Source organism: Acipenser ruthenus, chromosome 10 (assembly GCF_902713425.1).
Source record: "Acipenser ruthenus chromosome 10, fAciRut3.2 maternal haplotype, whole genome shotgun sequence".
NCBI lineage: Eukaryota > Metazoa > Chordata > Actinopteri > Acipenseriformes > Acipenseridae > Acipenser > Acipenser ruthenus.
Window position 1 is genome coordinate 46,925,305 of NC_081198.1, and position 21,378 is coordinate 46,946,682.

At 37.5% G+C, this 21,378-nt stretch overlaps 2 protein-coding genes across 7 annotated transcripts in view; one reads left to right on the forward strand and one right to left on the reverse strand.

Annotated features, from left to right (window-relative positions):
• Positions 1 to 11,572, forward strand: part of LOC117407614 (transmembrane protein 163a) — a 35,340-nt gene extending 23,768 nt beyond the window's left edge. For both annotated transcript variants that reach the window (XM_059032390.1, XM_034012749.3), the window contains 5 exons: positions 100 to 191; positions 3,967 to 4,063; positions 6,264 to 6,375; positions 8,761 to 8,902; positions 9,112 to 11,572. In XM_059032390.1, coding sequence (XP_058888373.1) covers positions 100 to 191; positions 3,967 to 4,063; positions 6,264 to 6,375; positions 8,761 to 8,902; positions 9,112 to 9,172 — 504 coding nt within the window. In that variant the 3' untranslated portion in view covers positions 9,173 to 11,572. The remainder of the gene's footprint in view (positions 1 to 99; positions 192 to 3,966; positions 4,064 to 6,263; positions 6,376 to 8,760; positions 8,903 to 9,111) is intronic.
• mgat5 (alpha-1,6-mannosylglycoprotein 6-beta-N-acetylglucosaminyltransferase) overlaps positions 11,511 to 21,378 on the reverse strand; it is an 80,021-nt gene continuing 70,153 nt past the window's right edge. For all 5 annotated transcript variants that reach the window (XM_059032388.1, XM_059032387.1, XM_034012731.3 and 2 more), the window contains exons 15-17: positions 20,481 to 20,555; positions 17,313 to 17,470; positions 11,511 to 15,071 (exon numbers count right to left, since the gene is read on the reverse strand). In XM_059032388.1, coding sequence (XP_058888371.1) covers positions 14,873 to 15,071; positions 17,313 to 17,470; positions 20,481 to 20,555 — 432 coding nt within the window. In that variant the 3' untranslated portion in view covers positions 11,511 to 14,872. The remainder of the gene's footprint in view (positions 15,072 to 17,312; positions 17,471 to 20,480; positions 20,556 to 21,378) is intronic.

Below are 21,378 nucleotides of genomic sequence, written 5' to 3' on the forward strand. Positions count from 1 at the left end.
GGTCGTTGCTAATACTTTTTGATTGCATTCACTTGTAAAGTGGCTTCAGTTTTCCATGTTTCAAACTGCTAATTACTTGTTTTCTGTGTCCTGTTTCAGTTTGACGCCGTGCTTGACGTTCTGTCCTCAATCATTGTATTATGGCGTTACAGCAATGCGGCCGCGGTGCACTCAGCACACAGGGAGTACATGTGAGTACACACTCATCTTTCCAACAGCAAGTGCTGTTTCTAGTAGCCTACCATTACCAAGATAACAATTTCCAGAAACATCAGCAGGAATCCTCTGCAGTCTAAAGTCCCTACTGGACTGCTAATTAACTATTAGCTATTTTGCTACACAATTTTAAAAGCTGAAGTTCAACATTGTAAATATACAGTACAAGCAGAGCTGACATTCTACCGAGGTCAAACTTACCTTTTAGGTTCATCATTCTAGTTTCCATTGGGTAAAGCTGGCTACCAAAGCCTCTTTACAGGGAGATGGGTAAAATAGCCTTTGATCCTAAAAAAGGAAAATCTGACAACTTTTGTACTGTATTAAAATATTGCTGTATTGTTTCAGAGACGAAAGCAGTACAGCTGGCAGCGAGGGCTCAAGTTTACTTTAGTGAAAGAGTGACTCCTGGGATGGTGCAGGTGGCTTTTGTGTAATGACATAATGGAGATCAGTGCAAGTCACACACACAGGTAGAGAAAGAGTACAAAAGACTTGATTAGAGATCTGATCTGCCTTGTCCCTCAGAGACTTGTGTCCGTCTCCTGCTTTCAGCGACCCTGTTGTCTGCTGTTCAAAAGCAAGCAGCATCTGCCAAACCAGATAGAGCCTCTATCACAGCTTGTACTAATTGGAAAGTAACACACTTCTATAGTTCATTCCTGTCTTAGTATTACAATGACATTTCTTAAAAGAAAGACACATTATAAAATAGCTCTCTTTATATACCAGCAATTTAAAGATATCAAAGGGGCTAGGAAGGTATGTAGACCAGAAGCAGTGATATAGTCTTTTCTGTCTCTTGAGTCACACACAGACTGACCTAAAAAACAACAATTGGCACAGTAATTTTGCAGTTGCAAATGGAGAATGGAAATTGGTCCCAGTCTGTAAATTGATTTAAAAAGCCTCCCTAAACTCTTAGAAAGTGTGCAGATGTAAAGCTTGACTAGAACTGGAAAATTTTGCAATTGGAACCCACCCCAAAGACTTTATTAATTACTGTAATTCAGGCACTTTAAATGATGACAGTTCCTAACAAAGAACCAATGTGAATTCTAACCTTCTTGCTACAGTGCAGCTTGAGAGTCCTGCAGTTTTCATACATACCAGCAACCCTTTTTGAGCTGATAATGGTCTTATTCAGGCTGCTCCTGTATCAGCATTTTGAGAACAGGTGCTAATTGAAACAATTAGCAAATCTAAGGACTCTGAGTTGATGGTAAGAAACTGTTGTCACAATATGACAGCGCTAGTTTTAAAGGTAGCTCTGTTAGTGTATTATTATGTTATTAATCACATATTGCACTGCAAACATATAGTGAATCATATTGTCTATAGAGAGTCCATAACCTTTTCTTAAACATTAAATAGAAATACGAAGACTAGAACTGGAATAAATAATAATTACCACACTTTTTGACTACATATAAACTGATGTGTTTTTGTGAATTTTGACCTGTTGAGAACCTATGTCACATAGTTTTTTAATTCAGACAAAAAATAAATAAAAACATCACTAAGTCCATGCAGTAGTTAATGTTCCAGATATTTAGCCTTAATATTACAAATAGGATATGGCAGTGGTAACATTATGTGCTTGTGTTGCACATTTAAGTGGAGTCACACGTATGGACTCTTCACGCTGGTGTTTAAGTGAAATCGCAGTTTGGCAGCAGTGGAGTTTTGTTATAGAGATGAAGAATGACTTTTTAAAATAACTCCTGTCTGTAGCTGATCAGAACAGTTGGAGGAAGGGCAGAAAGGCATCCATTCTAGATCTAATGAAAGCAGTTTGAAAATGACAGTGTTTGACAAAGCAGCAAAGCTAATTGCACAGGAAATAATCAGTTCATGCTAAGTGCCTCTCAGTAAAAACAGGTTTTGTAGGATGCAAACCTATCAGCACCTTCTCCCAGCCTGTGCTTTTCTTCTTCATGCTGTGCTGTGACAGCAAGCTGAATGCAGGCTGTTAATTTAAGCGTATTAGTAAATTCATATGCTCCACTGAACATTGCAGCTGCAGTACACCGTTACTTGTTTGGCATGAAAAAGAAAACCATTCTTTATAAGTATTTTTTGATAACACTATTGATTTTTTTTTGCCTAATCCAGCTTTCACTCGTTCTGCCAGGTTACTGGACACATTGAAATGTCACAATATGTATACATGCTTGCCAGGACTATATACGTCCCTTTATCAGGTAGTGATAATGAGATAAAAGTGTATATTTTATAAAATTCTGTGTTTGCCTGCTGTGACAGGGTAAGGTGTTATTAGTGTATATTTTGTGCATTGGCAGCTGTTAAAATTCCATATCCGTGAATGGGAATTGGTCCCAAGCTGGAATGGGCAAACGAGTTGCCATGAGTGATTGGCTAATTGTACAGTCAATGAATCAATTTGGTTAATGAACCTACCTGCTGGGCAGGTGAACATACAAGGCTGCAGAAAGACCAGTCGAGGGATCCGCAACCCCGGTGGTCTGTGAGATACCCACCTTGCCTGTGTGACCACCGGCTATTCTAAAAAAAAAGCCTGTTTAGGTAAGAGACACCATGCCAATCTGATCTTTTGAATGCAAATTCTTAAAACACCCTGAGCAAGTTGGTGTACCTACAACATGAATATATTAAAAATAGCATTGTGGCCATAGTGACTGCATATAAACGGAGGGTGGATTTAAGGTGGGTGTTTCTTTGCAATGGCTAATAAAAAAAGTTACCTAAATATATAATAATACTTTATCTAACGCCTTTCATAGTGGACCACCATCACAAAGCACTTTGTAGAGGTAGGCTGTGAACCATGCATTATATGGTGACTGAAGAGGATATACAAACAGTGTTCTTAGATTACTGTTAGGGTTATGTTCTGGAACCCCCTCAATATTGTTTGGCCTCTCTTCTTATAATAACATTTCCAGTTTACTGCCTCAGAATCCCTGTTCCTGGGATATAAACTGTGGGCTCTGTTGTGGGGAAAATTCTAGAACAAAACCTTATAAAGATATGAATATAAAAGTATTTTAATAATACAAACTGACTTTGACTCTGACGAGTTACAGCTTTGTGATTAGGGACTTATATGTTATAGATATGACAGTGTATTCTGTATTACAGTAGCTCGAGTCCAGTAGTTACACTGGATATCCACAATGTGCACTGTGCCTGTTACTTGCTTTGGTAATGAATTCCAAAGCAAATAACAGATATGTTAAACTGCTTTCATTTTCTGGGGGCTCCTGAGTGGCGCATCCAGTAAAGGTGCTCCACGTGGAATGCAGGCTGCGCTCTATAGTCTGGACGTCGCGAGTTCGAGTCCAGGCCATTCCACAGCCGACCGTGGACGGGAGCTCCTAGGGGGCGGCACACAATTGGCCGAGCGTCGCCCGGGGGGAGGGAGGTTTAGGTCAGCCAGGGTGTCCTCGGCTCACTGTGCACCAGCAACCCCTGTAGTCTGGCCGGGCGCCTGCGGGCTCACCCGTAAGCTGCCCGAGAGCTGCATTGTCCTCCGACTCTGTAGCTCTTGGGTGGCTCCATGGTGAGTCTGCAGTGTGAAAAAAAGCGGTCGGCTGACAGCACGCGCTTCAGAGGACAGTGTGTGTTTGTCTTCACCCTACCGAGTCAGAGCAGGGGTGGTAGCGATGAGCTGCGCTTCAAATCATAATTGGCCATTCCAAATTGGGAGAAAATAATAAAAATAATTGGCAAAAAAAAAAAAAAAAACTGCTTTCATTTTCTTCACAGAGCCTGTGTTGTACTGGGTGTGGTTTTTATCCTGTCGTCCATGTGCATTGTGGGTAAAGCCATCCATGACCTTGCCACCAAACTACTCCCTGAAGTGGTAAGTCATTCTCTTGTAATCATTCAAATCAATGGACACTCTCTATTTGAATCTTCAAAGAGAAAAGATAATGTCCTGTAGTAATCCTGTGAATACTGTTTAGATGTCTTTACCATGTTGCTGTGTTGCTTAAAGCTCAAGTAGCGTTCTGATCATTTTTATTGAACAGCTCTTTCCTGACGTCTCTCAAGAGTAATGCATTATTGGTTGTACATAGGGTGTCAGTAAAACTACATTTAGTGTACAGTATGAGTGGCAGAAAAGAAGTGCTTCTTGCTAACATTACTGCTTCCAATAATTGATTTAAAACAGGAGAATTAATTTGAAATTGCATTCATGTTCTTGATCTTTGAAATATGGGAAAAGTAAGCCTTTATGAAGTTTGTATTTACTACTACTACTACTACTACTACTACTACTAATAATAATAATAATAATAATAATAATAATAATAACTACTACTAGTAATAATAATAGATTCCCTTTCTTACCACAAACACTGTTCCAGCCTACACCTTACCAACCTTGATGAAGTTAAGGCATGATTGCTTAGATTATCACTGAATATCATTCCTCATGTGGAGGAATTTCTTTAAGCTTTAAGGCTACTGAACGATTCAGTTTGCTAAGCTGTCAAGGTCAGCCATCTGTCTTAGTGCTAAACATGTGACCTTCAAGGAGAAAAGTGGGATTTGAAATGGATAAGTTTGCTTCTTTCATATATTAAACCTTGTTAGACTTCAACAAGGAAAAAATAGTCCTGATTTCCTATGAATGTATTGTGAAGCAGGCTGTGACATGCCCTGGACAACTGTGCCAGTCAGGGACTGACACACTGTCTGAGTGATATAAACCTTTGAGAATAAAAGCCCCTTGCAAGCTTTGACACACAAGCCTGTGACTCTTAATCAAAGCAGCAATGCTCTGCTCTTGTCAAGTGAGATCTTATTAAAAAATCTAAAAATAAGCACGTCTGAATTGTAGTGCACATTCGAGTGCTGTTCTACCTTTTTTTGTTGCTAAAGTACTGCTAAAGATAGAACTCTTTCCTGGCAAGTTGTTTTTGGTTATCTTGATTTTGATGTTATTAATCTAGGAATGCCTGATATTTTGTTTCACAACTCTTGGTATCTCTTTCAATCTGTATTTATAGTCTTGATTTAACACAGAAACATTTAGCACTCTGAATCACATGCAGCATCTGCTGTTTAAAACGTAATTGACAGGAACTAAAACAGGTAATGCTTCGATGGCATAGTAATGAATATTGCTAATAGTGATTGAGAACCCCCTGCAGTTTATCCATCCTCTCACAGGGATAAACCATAGGTGCATTAGACCAAAGTGTTACTACCTAGTCCTCTATTTATTTGCAAAATATGACAGCAACTGTTAATTTGCAGATACCCTTTTCTTTAAAACAGTAGTGTGTGTAAGGTAGATAATGTAAAAACTTGAATATAGCCAGGATTTAGCATATTTATAGCATATTTATAGAATAAAAAGTAGGGGAAATAAATTAACTTATTAAACTGAAGCAGTAGATAATACCCACAGTAAGTGGATGCTCTGTTGTTGTTCAGCCAGGCACTTCAGGTCCCTGGTTTCTATTGCAAGGTGTGCTGTGGTAATGCAGTTGCACATTTCTCCTCATTAGTATGACAAGCAAGCTGGCTTGCTATAGACGTGCGGCTCTGAACAGGCCAAGCAGCACTATCTGTCATAACAATGAACAAAACAGCTTAGCTTTGTGGATTATGAAGAATAACACAGAAATGGCTTTTCTACAGTTTATTTACATGATTCCTGAGCTTCCTTCTGTATAGCAATGTGGAAAAACTAAATCACGTTTGCAGCTTGAAGCAGCTTAGGTATTTATTTTCAGAACACTGTTAAACCTACTGTAATATAATGTTCATAAACATCCATCTTCAAAAGAACAATCCTGATAAATGTTGAAGAGTCTATGTAATCTTTACTCTGATTAGATCCTTTCTCACTTAGGATTGTTTTCCTCAACATGAAGTAATTGAGGGAAAGTTACTCAGTCACGAACCTTGGGCCTCTTATTTTTACACGCTGTACAAGTAAAAACGCAGCTGTGTTTGTATCGTTTTAACTAAAACTACTCTTCAGGGCTCTTTTGGAGTACTAATGATGTGCAGTAACACTAATAGACTTCTCCTGTCTCTTTTTCTAGGGTGATTTTCTCTTTAGTGTTTCCATTTTAAGCGGGATCCTCTGCATCATTCTGGCAGTGGTGAAGTTTATGCTGGGGAGGGTCTTGACCAGCAGAGCTCTGATAACAGATGGTAGGTATCGCCAAAAGGAAGCATCTGTCTCTCGCTGCACATAATGGAGACAATGTTCATTCATTTTAGTAGTATTGCAAGCGTCCAACAGTTTCAAGTAGTTCAAGCATGAATGGGAATAAAAGGTTAACCCACACCAAATAATAATACCAAGGAGTTGGCTCCCTCAAGGAGATTTTTTAATCCAAGCAGTGGTGTTTACTTTCGTAGCAAAGTATAATGTACAGAGATAGTAACTAAACTAGCAGGACACTTAAACCGTGTTGTACAAAACAGGACAAGGCAAGTGTGAGAACCTGCCTGTTTCTAGTAACCACTTGTATACAGTTGATTTAATAGGAAAAGGTGGATGTGATAACCACTTAATTCACCAAATTGTGCTGTCCTCTTTACACAGAGAGTCAGAATCGAATAATCCATTGTTTCATTTTCAGCATTCGGCTGTAATCCTATTTCCCCATGGATTTATTACATCACTCCCTGGTAATGACTAAACGGCTTCAACAGGGCAGGAAACAGTCTGGTCTAATTTGGAGTGCATTACCCTGCCTATTGACCTCTGTGTGTTCACTAGAGTGTAACCCTTGTATAATCCAGCTGGTTTTGAAAATGCTCTGAAGCTGCGGGCAATGTTGTGTGTAGGTGTGAGTAGGCTGAGAGGTATTGAGACAGAAAGGTATTAAATTAGTCAAGATTGTGCGGTCAGTTAGATTAAAACCACTTGTTGTTGTGTGTTGTGCATTTTAATACTTGACCAAAACTCCAGGGCCAATGACAAGGGTGGATTCAGTAATAATATTATTGATGCTTGGCACAGAGGAGTAATGCAGTTTTGATGACTGACCTTTGGATATCAGAGAACACAAACTGATGACTGTCTTGGCTGATGCCTCAGGATTTGTTGATCAGTCCTGTTGCCATGGAAACACATGTACCTTAGCCATCACAAGGCACTGATATCTCCAGACCTGTCTTGCTGCTTTAGACTGATGTGGGGGTGGTACAGCAGTCAGGACCTGGCACAGATTGTCGAGGAAAGTGGGGGGTAACTTTGTCTTTTGTAAGCACAATTAGGTAAAAACAAATAATCACTGAATCACTTCATCTTGAAATAACAACATGAATGATCAGAATGTATGAAGGGAATGACTGTGTGGGGACTAGAGAACAGAAAGCAGCACAGATGTTGTCTGTAATAAAACTATAGTGCCACATTGATGATAACAATTATAGGGACATTAACAAAATTCCAATATTTCTGACTCTATCCATCGTTATCAAATCCTAATTATGAGAGTTTGCTATATAGAGGCTTTATAAACAGCTTGCACTCTATATTGATAATGACTTCAGAGAATGCCAGTCCACTTTTAACTTCATCATGTTATGTTTTACATAATCTTGAGTGCTACAAATCTGTAATGAAAGCCAGTGCCAGCTCTTTATCCCTCTAGTGTTCCTGGGAAGATAAATTCCAACAGGAAGAGGCAGGATAATCGAATGAGTACCATTTAGAAGTAATCGATCTCCCAAATTAAATTTCATATGTGGCGAAAACACAGTATGCAATATATACTGGGCATTTTGTTGTATTATTATTTAATATTATGATGGTACTTAACACTGGGTAGTTTTTGAAGATATAGATAACAGCATCACGGGGGCAAGCAGACTGTAAGGTTAAAATTGCTTTGAGTATGATAATGATTATCCAGCTGCCAGTGGTTTCAAAGTACACATGAGATTTGAATGCCAGACATTGGAAATGAGTTCTGACTGGGCAGCAAATCTGTTTTGCACAGGCTGTGCTGAAGGTCTCAATTAATTTCACTTTATAGGTCGGAGGAGAAAGTAGTTATACCTTCCTTTTTTAAATTAGACTTTGATGAAAACATTTTATTTTTTTCATAATGTTGAATATAGTTTTACCAGAGTGTTCAAAGCTAAAATGTAGATTACATTTGGCCCAGAATTCAACACTGTATGCATGTAAGCTTTGAAAATAATATAAATGAAACCTAATATAAACGGAAACATTCCTATGCTGCATAATAACAGGCCCAAAACACAATGACAAGTAATGCTTGTTTGTTGGGTCAACACAAAAAAAACAAAAACAAAAAAAAAACATCCTTTAGGACCAGTAATTATCTTCCTGGCTAGTGAATTCTTGTGGAATCTTTCAAATTATGTGAAAAACATGACATCTTTAAATGAATGAAGGAAAAGAGCATCTGGACATTGGTGTTGAACTAGTTAGGTTGTTGTCCATTGTTAACTCAGTTCCTTGCTCTATGTGGTTGTTAGTCTGACAATAAGATACTTTGTGTGCGATTGTATCCACACACGGAGTCCCTCGTCATAACCCTTTTTATTTTTCTCCAGCTTTTAACTCTCTTGTTGGAGGGATCATGGGCTTCTCCATATTAATCAGCGCTGAGGTCTTCAAGCACCACCCTAATGTGTGGTACCTGGATGGCATGACAGGAGTTCTCATTGGACTCATTATTTTGGCTTATGGAGTAAAGTAAGTTTGAATCCATAACTTCTGTGTATATATATATATATATATATATATATATATATATATATATATATATATATATATATATATACACACACATATATATATATACACACACACACAAATTGTTGTGATCTGGGTGGCTCCTTGACTTCACATTATACATGATGCAATATAATTGTGTAACCCGAAACCTTCGCCTTGTATTGCAGGTTGCTTATTGATATGGTCCCTCGGGTGAGACAAACACACAATTATGAAACCTTTGAATGAGTCACCTGGGGAACAATGCCAGCAAGTGCGCCCTCCAGCCCTGATATTACTAAAGACTTGGAAATCAGAGGAACATTGACCAGTGTTATTTATTTCATTTAACATGCAGTTTGTCATTGTTGCATGTAAATAAGTCATCACAAAGAAAAGCAAGCAGGAAAAGAAAAGGCAACATCACCACAGCTTCCCTTCGAGTGTTTTAAGAAGGTGTTGAGTGAATGGGGTTTGTATGTTGGACACAGCACCTGAAATTCTTTATTTGTGAAAAGGCTGAATGTTGTCTTCAGTGGAATTATTTTAAATCTCTTTAGAGAATACACTATTTTTTTGTCGGTTTTAATAATATAAAAATGAACAGCGTTAAAAGGAATGTATTTTATTAGATATGCTATACCTATTCTTCAAGAAGCACACTGAACGGCTATAGGAGACCACACTGGACACATTCATTTATTGAAGTTAAACACTAGCGCTCAGGGGGTTAAATTCAGTTTTTAAAAAAAATTTTAACTAAAGGATCCCTATCTCTTTTCATTATTTTCATCATGTACAACAGCTTACAAAAAGAGCAAGGGGTTTTAATAACAGGGACAGAGCTGCAGGAAAGAAAATCCAAACTTTTAATAAATTGCTGATAAAAAGAAACACACTTGATTGTTTTAAAAATGGTAGCTGACAGCATCTACACTCTTTAATTATTATTTTACACAAGAAACAGCTTATTTCATGGTATTAGCTTTATCCCTTTATCAGAAGTTTTGAAGAAAATTGCTTACAACTTTTGTGATGCTCTTTTACCCTGAATCTGTATAAAAGTTGTTTTCGCCAGTCAGCCAGTACCTGCAGGATTGAATAACAGGATCATATGGGTTTTGTGCTACAGTTAAAGTTTCAAATGCATAGTGCTTGTATACTGTACACTAGAATCTGCTGAAGTTAACACTCTGCTAAGAGAAACCGAGCAGTTTCTATTGACAACCTGTCTGGACGTTTTTAAGATTTATTTTGAAACCCTATGCTCTGAATTCATATGTAATTTGTTTGGAGTTTCCTGAAATTTTGTTTTATTGGAGAAGCATTTACAAACAAACCAAAACAGGTTTCTTTATTTTGGAAGTCTTGCTTTTATTTGTTAAAATCACACTATAAGAGTTTCTATTGGCTGGAGTTTGAGATCAAGGTCTATGTCCTGCAGTGTGTTCAGTGCTATTGTATAACTTTTTTGTCCTTTGTTAGAGTTTACAAAAAGGGGAATTTATAATTATTCGGGAATGACACACGTATGTGCTAATGTTTTTGTGCTATTAACGTAGGGTAGGAATCAATAATCCCAGTGGTGTGTATGTATTTGTATTTACACAATGCCCAAGATGTGCTGGAAACGTACTGCTCTCACTCTTCCTAGTTCATCATCATGCCATTGTGTCTGTTTTTAGCAACCCAGTTCTTGCTGGACCTGGGCTCGATTACACTTGTAATTGTGCAATGAATTGCAATTGCAATGTAATTTCAATTGAATTTGAACCTTGATCGACTGCAGTTCAATTAAGCATTTATTTGTTATTCAATCATTGTATTTTCAACCACTTTTGGTGACCCCATTTGAAAAATAAAAAAGGGTAAGTAGTATGTTTCTATATGTGTGCCTGTGCTTATTGCTATGCTGTTTATAATAAATACAGTAAACATGTTAACATGTGTAGTTGTAATTATAGCGGCATAATTGTAACTCATTGCAAACAATTCTGCTGTAATTGTAAATATAATTATAATTTACCCCAGGTCTAGTTCTTGCCTTTTTGAATTCTGCCTTTTCTTAAAATGTTATAAAATATATTATACTGGTTTATGGGTGTCACATGCAATGCACACAGAATGGTGCTTTGAGGTGTACTTGGGCATATCATGGCCATTCTGGTTTTATCCTGTAAAAAATGAGAACATGCATTTGGGATGTTTACTTCATCAGTGTCAAATTAGATAAAAGATTTCAGGAGTTGCTGTACGCAGGCACTGAAATCTAGTAATCTGTTGACGATTTGGGTACAAGGTCTACAAAAACTTCTAATAGCCAAGCGAACTGTACAAAAAGACACAGACAGACCAGTGTTTCAGTTTGCAACTGCCGAAACTACTGTGTAACCGTTTCCATTGTTCTGTTATACATATATCCTGATTATGTGCAGAGCACAGCTTGACCTGCTTAAAGCCTATAATACTGTAATAGCACAGCATTAAGAGTATTGTATTAAATGTATAGTTGTAGATATTGCATCAGCACTACTGACCTTTTATATTTATAAAGAATACACAAAAAAAAGAAACAGCAGTGCGGAAATTCTGTGTCACAGAAAAGGTTTATTGAAAAATAAAGTTTTATCCTGCATTATACATCAAAAACATTTTTTTCTTTCTCTCTTTTAATTTAAACCACTTGAGTTTATACACAAGCAACCAGTCAGAACCCATCAGTTCATAAACAGTACTATACAACCTGCCTGTCCTAGATTGAGACTGCCGGAGTGTAGAAACGGACAACAGTCACACATTCAGTGCGTGTCAAGACTGCCGCAAGCCTCTGTCTGGAATAAAAGCAGTGACATTAGGCCGACTCAATGGATTCAAATTGCAGGAGTGCATTTTCATTAAAACAAGCTAAAAACATTAAAAAAGAATACTGTAAAGCCATAAATATTTGCAACCAAAATATCTGGCGAATCACACCCATATAACCTATTTTGCTCGAGAAATGTTGTCGATCTGTTGCAATATACAAAGTATGTATTGTGAGTGGAATTTGATATTCGCACCAAAAATGAAAAACGCATTATGAAAGGCTTGCAAATATTTATGGCTTTACAGTAATTGACAAAATGGATTCTAAATCTGAACAGCTGGAGGACACAATCGGAAAGCGTTTGAGGGAGACAGTTCTTACAAGCAATACATTTATTGCAAGTTTTGTCAATTAGCAGACACTCCATCCTTTATTTTCCTGTAGGCATGCTTTCTCTATGTTTACAAGAATTGTCTTTGACAGGGAAACTTGCATGACAGAAAAATCCACCACTACAATAACGAGCAGATGCATCCACCGGTGCTTGAAAAACATTACACCTCACAAAGCAATTTACACATCTGAAAAACAGCATTGATAACATGATTTGCCTAATCCAAAGATTTGTTTCTATGTACACAGCTGTTTTAAGGTTATTTGTTTATTTTTTTTTTCATTAAAGGTAAGCCGACTATTTAGATGGTATCAGACTATTCAATTTAATCTACTCAGGCAGTAGTAGTTTCTCTAGCTCTATCTGTGGACAAAACAACAGCAAATCTACTACCCATCAAAGGCACATTATGAATTTTAAAACAGTATATTGGCTGCAGGTAATTCTCTCTTTATTTACAAACACTTAAGCAACAACAATGATGGCAGGAAAATAATAAGAATAATAACAACAAACTAAAAAAAGAACTATGCAGAATCTCTATTTACAAACGTATTTGCGTAGTGTATACAATATAAAAAGAGGTTCTTACTGGCATTTAGAACATATAGGGCACATTTCGTATAGTTTCTTTCTCCCATTAAACCCCCCACATCTGTTTCAAGAGAACATGCAGCAATTACTGAGTAATTGAGTTTCCACTCAGCAGTCACACAAGGATGATTTTGGAGAAACAACAAGCATTTCAATACCTTAATTAAAAAAAAAATTAAAATAAATTAACCATTAAATAAAGTTGGGTGCTATTAAATAAGAATAAAAAAAAACGTTTTCATTTTCATTGTGTCATTATAAACCAGTCCCCTGCCCCAGCCATCAAATAGTCCTGACTTTTCTTGTTCAGTCTTCTTGTGCTCTGAAAACTATCTAACAAAAAGACAGGCACGTGTCATTTTTTTAAGTTAAGGTTACAGTAAAAAAAAAATGTATGGAACAAAGCTTTTTTTCTTTTTAATGACTTGCAATAAGTCAATGTGGATGCCAAAAATATGGATATACCATAAGAGATAGGGTGAACTATACATGTTCCCTTATGCACAATCGCACCTCAAAAAAGTGAATTTAAAGAACTGCCAATTGTATATATTTTTACTCTTAAAGTTAATGAAATGATTTGTTAAATAAAGTATCTTGAAAAAAAGGATTCTATGTTGCATAAAGTAAATTACAATTTTTAGCAGACATTTAAAGCAATAATTCTGTAATCAAAATAAATAATAATAAAAGATTTACAAAACTCAATTTCAACAATATACAGTGTAATTATACCTTCAGTATTGTTTTAGCAAATATAGTCCTCAAGATAGTGCATTTGTTTTTAACAATGTTTGATTTTTCTGCTTCTTTCTTTGCTGTAACACTGTTAACTATACGAACCAAATGAAAAACAAGAAACATTTTACATCAGGGAGAGCCTAAGCAACCTTGTTCACAGACTCCCCTCTACCTACCAGAGGCTCTCTGCCAGCTGCTTTTAGACAAGAACTAAAAACTGCCTTTCCACATGGCACGGCCCCAGGCAGATTTGTTGGGGTTCTGTAATTAGGGTGTGAAGCAGAGTCTAGTTTTGCACTATTATTTGAAAAATGATGCAGACAGTTCAGGCTGCACTTATCTAACAGAGGTCACAAAAAATGTCCTCATGATTTTTAACCATTTGATTCCCAATTTAGTTCTTTCACAGAAGCAATTCACTGTTCCCTTGGGTTAATTTAGGTAGGTAAAAGAGATGACTCGAATCATGCAGCCACCATAACTGGGGACATTTAACTACCAAGTGGAACATAAAGGTGCACAGATATGACACGTTTGCACGACACATGTGGATGCAACCACACAATGATTTTATACATATTGCATATTGTCATTTAGTAAGCAGACTATGCCTTGTTTATTAACAGCTTTCTGATCAAATCTACTGCTATATTCCCGACGCACACTCTTCTATGTAACTGGCTATAGAAGGCAGTACATTTACATAACATGAGACCGGTACACTTACAAAGACAGTTAACATTTATTTCTAGATTGTTAGTTTTTTTCTATTACCTCAGGACAAACTAGTGCAAACCTAGGAGCTAAACATCTTCTGTGGATGTCATTTGTTGAAAACCTAGTTTGAATATATATATATATTTTTTATCTCTTGGATAATAGAGGCTGGACATCGAAATAATCCACTTTCTTATCTTTATTGGTCCCCCATTGCAATTTGGAGATGGAAATGAATTCTCAGATAGGTAAATGTTCAAAAAGCACATCAATGCCACGTTAAACATTTGAGCACCACAACCAGCCGGGTCTGGCAGTAGACAGTTCTTTATGCAAACATTTCAGCCCCTCCGTCATTTTATTTAAGTTGGATTGATTTGAGTTTGTGTAACTTCTAGTGCCTGGGTCATTGCAATGTGCACAGCAGTACAATCATTGGACCTCAACTGTGTGTTAAGTGGCCACTTCTTTTATCATCAGTCTCCATTTTCTCCACTTTGTGTATATTTCAAACTTGTGTACATGTTAATTATAATTCTACTGTCTTTTCTAACATCAAACATTCCTTTTTGAAAAAGGATGCAAAGAGAAGATACAGATCGTTTTCCTTTCTCTGCCCAGTAGAGTGGGTCCCTGTTACTGGGCTCTGGGCATGTGTGGATCTGTCATGTCATTGCTTCGTGACGCTTGGCAGCTGCTAGAGACACTCCTGGCAGAGTGCAACCTGTCCTTTCATGTAGTCCCGACAAGGACAGATGCGTTTAAGGTTTGGATGAGCTCCAGCACAGCTGAAGAGCAGCAGGTCGCCCTGAAAAACACAGTGCTTCTTCCTTTCATCATAGGCCGGCACCACGTTGTCATTTGCAGACTCCATGGTCTGGCATTCTATTCCATACCTGAAAAACAGTAACGGTATCATCACTCAGCCGTGGCTTTTTATTTTTAAATGCATCTTTTTATCTTGTCACTGAGGCCTCGCTTACTGTACAAAGCAACAAGACATTGTGAGCCACAATCTGAAAAGAAGATGAGGAAGGATAACTAGGACATCTGGTGGCTGAATCTGGAATTACAGGCAGGGGTTTAAAGACAATTGAAGTGAGGATACACTATTAACCTTGTAGCCCTGTCTGCATACAGCGTTAACCTTTTACATGTACATATCAGAAGACAATTCCTGTTCTGTAAGTTAAGGCTATTTGTTGATTAGTTTATCCAAAGCAACTTACAGAGACTAGGGGGTGAACTATGCTTCATCAACAACTGCTGAAGGTCTATGATGTGAGCTGTGGGTGTGGGCAACAGCAAAGTAAAAACCACAGCAAGTTTGACAGACTGGAATGATTATTCTACTACCTGTGGATTATCATGCTTTGCTGTAGCCCAGAAAACAAATATAAATAAATAAGGATCGTCTTTCTTTCCCCCAAATGCTATTTTCTTTTATAATGATTAAATCTTCCAGGAGCTTTTATCCGAGGCTTTAAGATAAGAATCTTTCTTTAAAAAAATATTCAAAACTACTTTTAAAAAAGTTATGGAGAACTCCACTTGGAGCACTCATGCTGCATTATGGTTTGTGAAGTTCCCAGTGTTCCTTCAATGTGCATGTCTATGCCTTGACTGGTATATCTGTAGACCCCTCTGAACAGCTCCCTCTAAACAGCTCTCTAGCAGTTAGGTCCTGCCTCACAGCTTAAAGCAAAACACCTGTACAAATGCAGTCCTTTTTTTCTCCTAGAGATCGGTATTTTATTAGTACAGAGTCAAAACAAAGAAAACGTGCCTATTTGGGTCTAAAATTCTAACTGCGTTTCAAAAATAAGCAGCAAGTTGTTTGAAGCTAGGAGGCTGTGCTGGATTGTACCAGTAGTACTGATTTAACTTGGCTACAAACAATAGGAATACTTTTTGTCTGTGCTGACTTTCCAGTTTGTTTTCTGAAAGCTGTTTATTTTACCTTCTGTTCAGCAGCCTCTGTAGTAGCCTTTCGTTTAATGTGCGATTCTGAAGCTAAATAGCAATCGATTTTATATTACAAGATATGCAAAACAATTACCTCCATCTGCAATATATTGACATGATCATCAGTCAAAATATACTCATCTTTTTTTGCTTTGTCGTCCATTTCTGGTATTTTACTTCCAGTGCAGAAAACTAGATTTTGGCAACTTAAATCAAAACAATGCAGCACTGACTTTGTCCCACCCCCTACTGCACAGAACAGGTCACAGAAAAGCCAGTACAGACGCACTGATAAGCTGATTAAAACATTGTTGTCATTTGAGTAGTAAACAAGAACGTTAACCGCTTTGGGAGTATTTTTTTGTAAATGTTATTTGTCTAAGAACTTTTTTTTTCTTCTTTTGCCTAAGTGCATTGCACACAGGACAGCGATGGAATAAAAAAAAAAAAGCCTGTCTACAGAAGGAAGATATGTAGTTTGCGTTGCTTGCATTATGCAGTAGTTAATTTAAACAAGGTTTATTTTTCTTTTTCTCTCCGATATCTGCTAAATTGCAATTTATGTAGACCCCTACCCATAGACATTACTGGCTGTAGCTGATGCTGCCCTCTGTAGGACATTTTTCACAGCACCATCCAACAACACTTAAAAAGCTACATAGAAGGGCTGTGAACAGGAAGTTTATTAGAGGATCCAGGCATTTCATTATCATCGGTACTAACTTTGTATTTGTGTTTGTTTTTCACCACTGTGGCCAGGGTTCTGGTCAAATCCGTTTTTTCAATTCCAATTACTTTTTAAATTAAATTCCCAATTTCAATTCCCATTGCCTTTTAAATCAATCCCAACACATCATTGATCCAAATTGTAATCAGCAAAACAAGCTTCTCACAATGGCAAACAAATTACTTAAATTGAATTGGCTTCAAATGAAAGTAGTTGAACAATTATGATGTTTCTAAAATATAAATTCAAATTGCAAATCTTTGGAAATTGATTTTAAAAAAGGAATTGGAAAACGGGCCCTAACCCTGACTGTGGCTATGAAAATCAACAGGTAGTTTTACTGTCTAAGTCACACACTGATGATAGTAACAATTGGACAACCCTAGCTCAGTAAGAAATGTTAAATAAACCTATAGTGCCTCATGTATTTGTATGAGGTGCTCACCTGAGCAGGTCTTTGTCCATGTTGAGGTGCTGGAAGAAGGACGGCTCGCAGATTAGCTGCTTCTCCTGACAGGCTTGTTTGCAGGACTTCCCTGGTTCAGTGACCTTCACCTGGAGCGCACTCAGGGGCGGCCACATCACTTGACCGTGGCAGAAATCCTGCAAATGCAACAGGGATTTATTTATTTATTTATTTATTTATTTATTACACAGGGAGCATTCTGAATGCACTGTGTGTGCCAGACAAGAGGCCAAAACAAAACAAAATAAAACACATGAACATATTTATTCCTGCCAATACATTTCATCCCCTAATGACAACCTATCCCAGTTCAATCCAGAGCATGATGAATAGAAAGTGCTAATCTGCCGAAGATGAGGTGTTTGGAAAGCAGGAGCTTCTTTTCACTACTGTAAAATGTTATAAATAACACAAAACAGTGGAAAAATTAAAATGTATAAATGTATTAACTTAAACATGTTTCATTGCCCTCGAAGAGGCCCAGTTAAACTGAACAAGAAATTCTAACAAAGCAGCTCATGTGATGGTTAAAGAGCTAAATGCAAAACCTGACCGTATAGAGACAAAGGAAACAAGACTGAAAACAGCAGAAAACTATATCAACTAACAAAAAGAAATATTTGTTGCTCTAGTCATATCATGCTTTTATGCTGTTTTGCTTCGATTATCCTGCTTAGACTTTCAGCTTCTGAGCAAAGAAACTCTGGGACCTTAACAGTACTGATTCAACCACAAGCCTCTAAGCTGCGTCAACGACTGCACGGAGGCACGGGTGAGAGGCTGCACGCCCCGGCAACAGGACGTAGCACGGCAGAGACTGACTGGTTCAACCTGTTTGAATCTACTGGAGCATGAACTGTGTTAGATCCCACTGAAGATTCTACTGACCAAGCACATAGACTGTGTTATTGGATTCCTTCGGGAATTGAAGATTTCATCGTGGAAGAACAGAAAAATAGGAAACTTAAAAGGACAATTCTCAACAAGCAGGCTGTTTGTCCAGGCATTAAGGATTGTTAAGTATAGCCTTTGATCTGCACTTTTACACATGAAACCTAATTGCTTTCAATTTAGCTATGTTAAAACTAATTGAATAACTAGTTCAAGGGCACATAAGGAGGCTGTGTGGTCCAGTGGTTAAAGAAACAGGCTTATAATCAGAAGATCCCCGGTTCAAATCCCACCTCAGCCACTGACTCATTGTGTGACCCTGAGCAAGTCACTTTTGGGTGAGATGTAATTGTAAGTGACTCTGCAGCTGATTATTTCTAACTTTATAACTCCTATCTTATGTCTGTATTCAATAAACCGCTGCTATTCTTCAAACCCACTTCTTGTTTGATTGTATTGTTCATTATAATTCCTTGATTTAAACAAACTTATTCAATTGGAACTAAATCACATGCAAATTTGCATACAACTATAAGTTAATGTTCCTACAACAGGATTCAGGAAGGTGCCATGGCATTTTTTATTGTACAGTACTCTTTCTACTTCATGATTTGATCATATTAAAATGTGGTTAATTCATGGATAGGCTGTGTAGACAGTACACGGTATATGTACTTTAGTACCGAACTGTAAATGGGTTCTTTAGAAATGTAGTATTTCACAATTCAACAACACTCTACCTGTAAACACAATTAAAAGGGGACTGTTGTGTGGAAATTCCTTTGCAATGCTTTCCAAGACAGCTGCCTGCTGTGGGATAGTATTGTGCTGTGTAGCAGTACTATGATCAGAAAAAAAAAAAAAACTGCCCGAACAGTGGATTCCGCAATTGAAAGAATGTGTCGTTATTTTTCTTTGTATTCTGTCCGCAGTGTTTTTTTTTTTTATTTTATCCCGGCACTGTTGTGGTGTTTGACTGATTCCAAGGACTTTGGCTATTTTCTCAAACAAGCATATATTCCACACAGCGCCTATTATTTCTCGATGTCAGAGTCGCACATTGTTGAACGAATATTAGGAGCAAGAGCTGTAAGCATAGTAATAGCAGAGGTCTAAGCAGAAGCTGGGGGTACTTTCTACGTTGTAAACATGTAGCAATAAACACCATTACAAAAACAAAACAAGGAGGAGATACGGATAAAGTAAAACATGCATATTCAATAATGTTCCTTCTACCCAAAGGAAAGAAAGTGATACAGTTTCTCGCCTGGAATCATTTTTCTCATTAGAATAACTGTCAGTGCATCAAGGAGCCTCATTAAAACAGGATCTTTTGAAGCATCGTGTAACTGAAGATGAATGGCACAGTGTTAGTGAAGCGTTTTCCCACATCACAGGAGCTGTCGTCTAAAATATATACCCATTCCAACCCGCTTAATTATGCCATTCCTCAGCTAGTACAGATCAAGACAGATTATCCTTGAAGCCTTCAACTCTTAAGTACTCTTGTGAGTGGCAGGGTGTGCAAAGAAAATCGCTGTAAACAAGTAACGCTGAAATTGCTGCATGTGCCTTGTGTGTGTGATGAATACTAGACAGCATCGCACTGCAGTATCCAGGAAGATCGATCCTTCTTGATTCATTGAGGAAGGGCAGCGTGGCTGCTGCACAACAGCTTATCCTCAGTGAGGCCCCGTTATAGGAAAAATGTCTTGATATAAAAATATATATATAGATATATTTATTTTCATTCTGGCTCTTTGCTGTAAAAACGGATGCCAATTAAAAAAGATGCTGGTGTAACAATACGTAACTTGCACCTGTGCTTAATTAAGTTTTATGAGCACTGACGTAATTGTTCCCAAGTTTATTTAATTATACTGATGTTAATTATACTGATGTGATTGTGCCCTCTAGCTTTTTTCCTTGTTGATATGACAACACATTTTCTTGTTGATATGATGCACTTCATTCAGTCACTACATACCCCATGGGTTGAACTTATTATCTCATTTAATTGAATAAACATTGAATTGTAAAAACAGGTTTCAGAACCACAGCGTGCTTCTATTCCTCTTCTAAAACCTTTTTTTTTTTTCTTTTTAGTTACTCTATTTCTACATAGTCTTAGATATGGATTTAGTTTTAACAGTGTAATCTAATTTGGCAGGGGGGTGGATACAGTGCAAGTAGAGACAAAATATATCATATTAGTATGGGTTTATTTATACAAGTAAGAAAGATAAAATGAATGACCTGGTTTCCGATGAAAGCGTTGACTCTTTGCAGCATACCTTCACAGGTGAACTCATACGGCAGGTATGGCTCAATCTATTAGACAAAAGGAAGAAAAATCTATAATTGTTGAGAGGTTTTAAGGGTCCCATCATTGGATATATGTGAATGGGAAACACATACTTCAGCTGATGCAGCTGTGTGGTCCAGTGGTTAAAGAAAAGGTCTTGTAACCAGGAGGTTCCCGGTTCAAATCCCACCTTAGCCACTGACTCATTGTCTGACCCTGAGCAAGTCACTTAACCTCCTTGTGCTCCGTCTTTCGGGTGAGACGTAATTGTAAGTGACTCTGCAGCTGATGCATAGTTCACACACCCTAGTCTCTGTAAGTCGCCTTGGATAAAGGCATCTACTTAATAAACAAATAATAATAATAATAATAATAATAATAATAATAATAATAATAATAATAAAAAATAATAATATTTTTTAAGGGTAAAGGTTGCAACAATTATGAAGAAAACAGAAACATACCAAAAGATAATAATTCTAACATAAGGAGCCTCTCTCAGAATACTGTATGTTTATCTATTTGCTCATGCTGAACTACAGTGCTGCTTGCTTATCAGATCAGAATGGAATAAGCCAATTAAAAGTGCCTTTATAACCAGCAGGATGGCAGTTCCCATGGTTGTAAATAGATATCCTCTTAATGGCAGCGCTGTCACACACATCGAGATCAAAGTCAAGCTCAGACAGTAATATCTTTAACCTCCAGACCAGCAATTTATCCTGCCAAGGTCAGCCATTGCAGCAGACTGCCATCTTGTGGCTTGGGAAGCATGTATTAATGCCAATCTGGTGAAAGCAGTTGTTTCAGTTGTGCTTTTCTATTTTGAACTCCCTCAATTTCTGGACA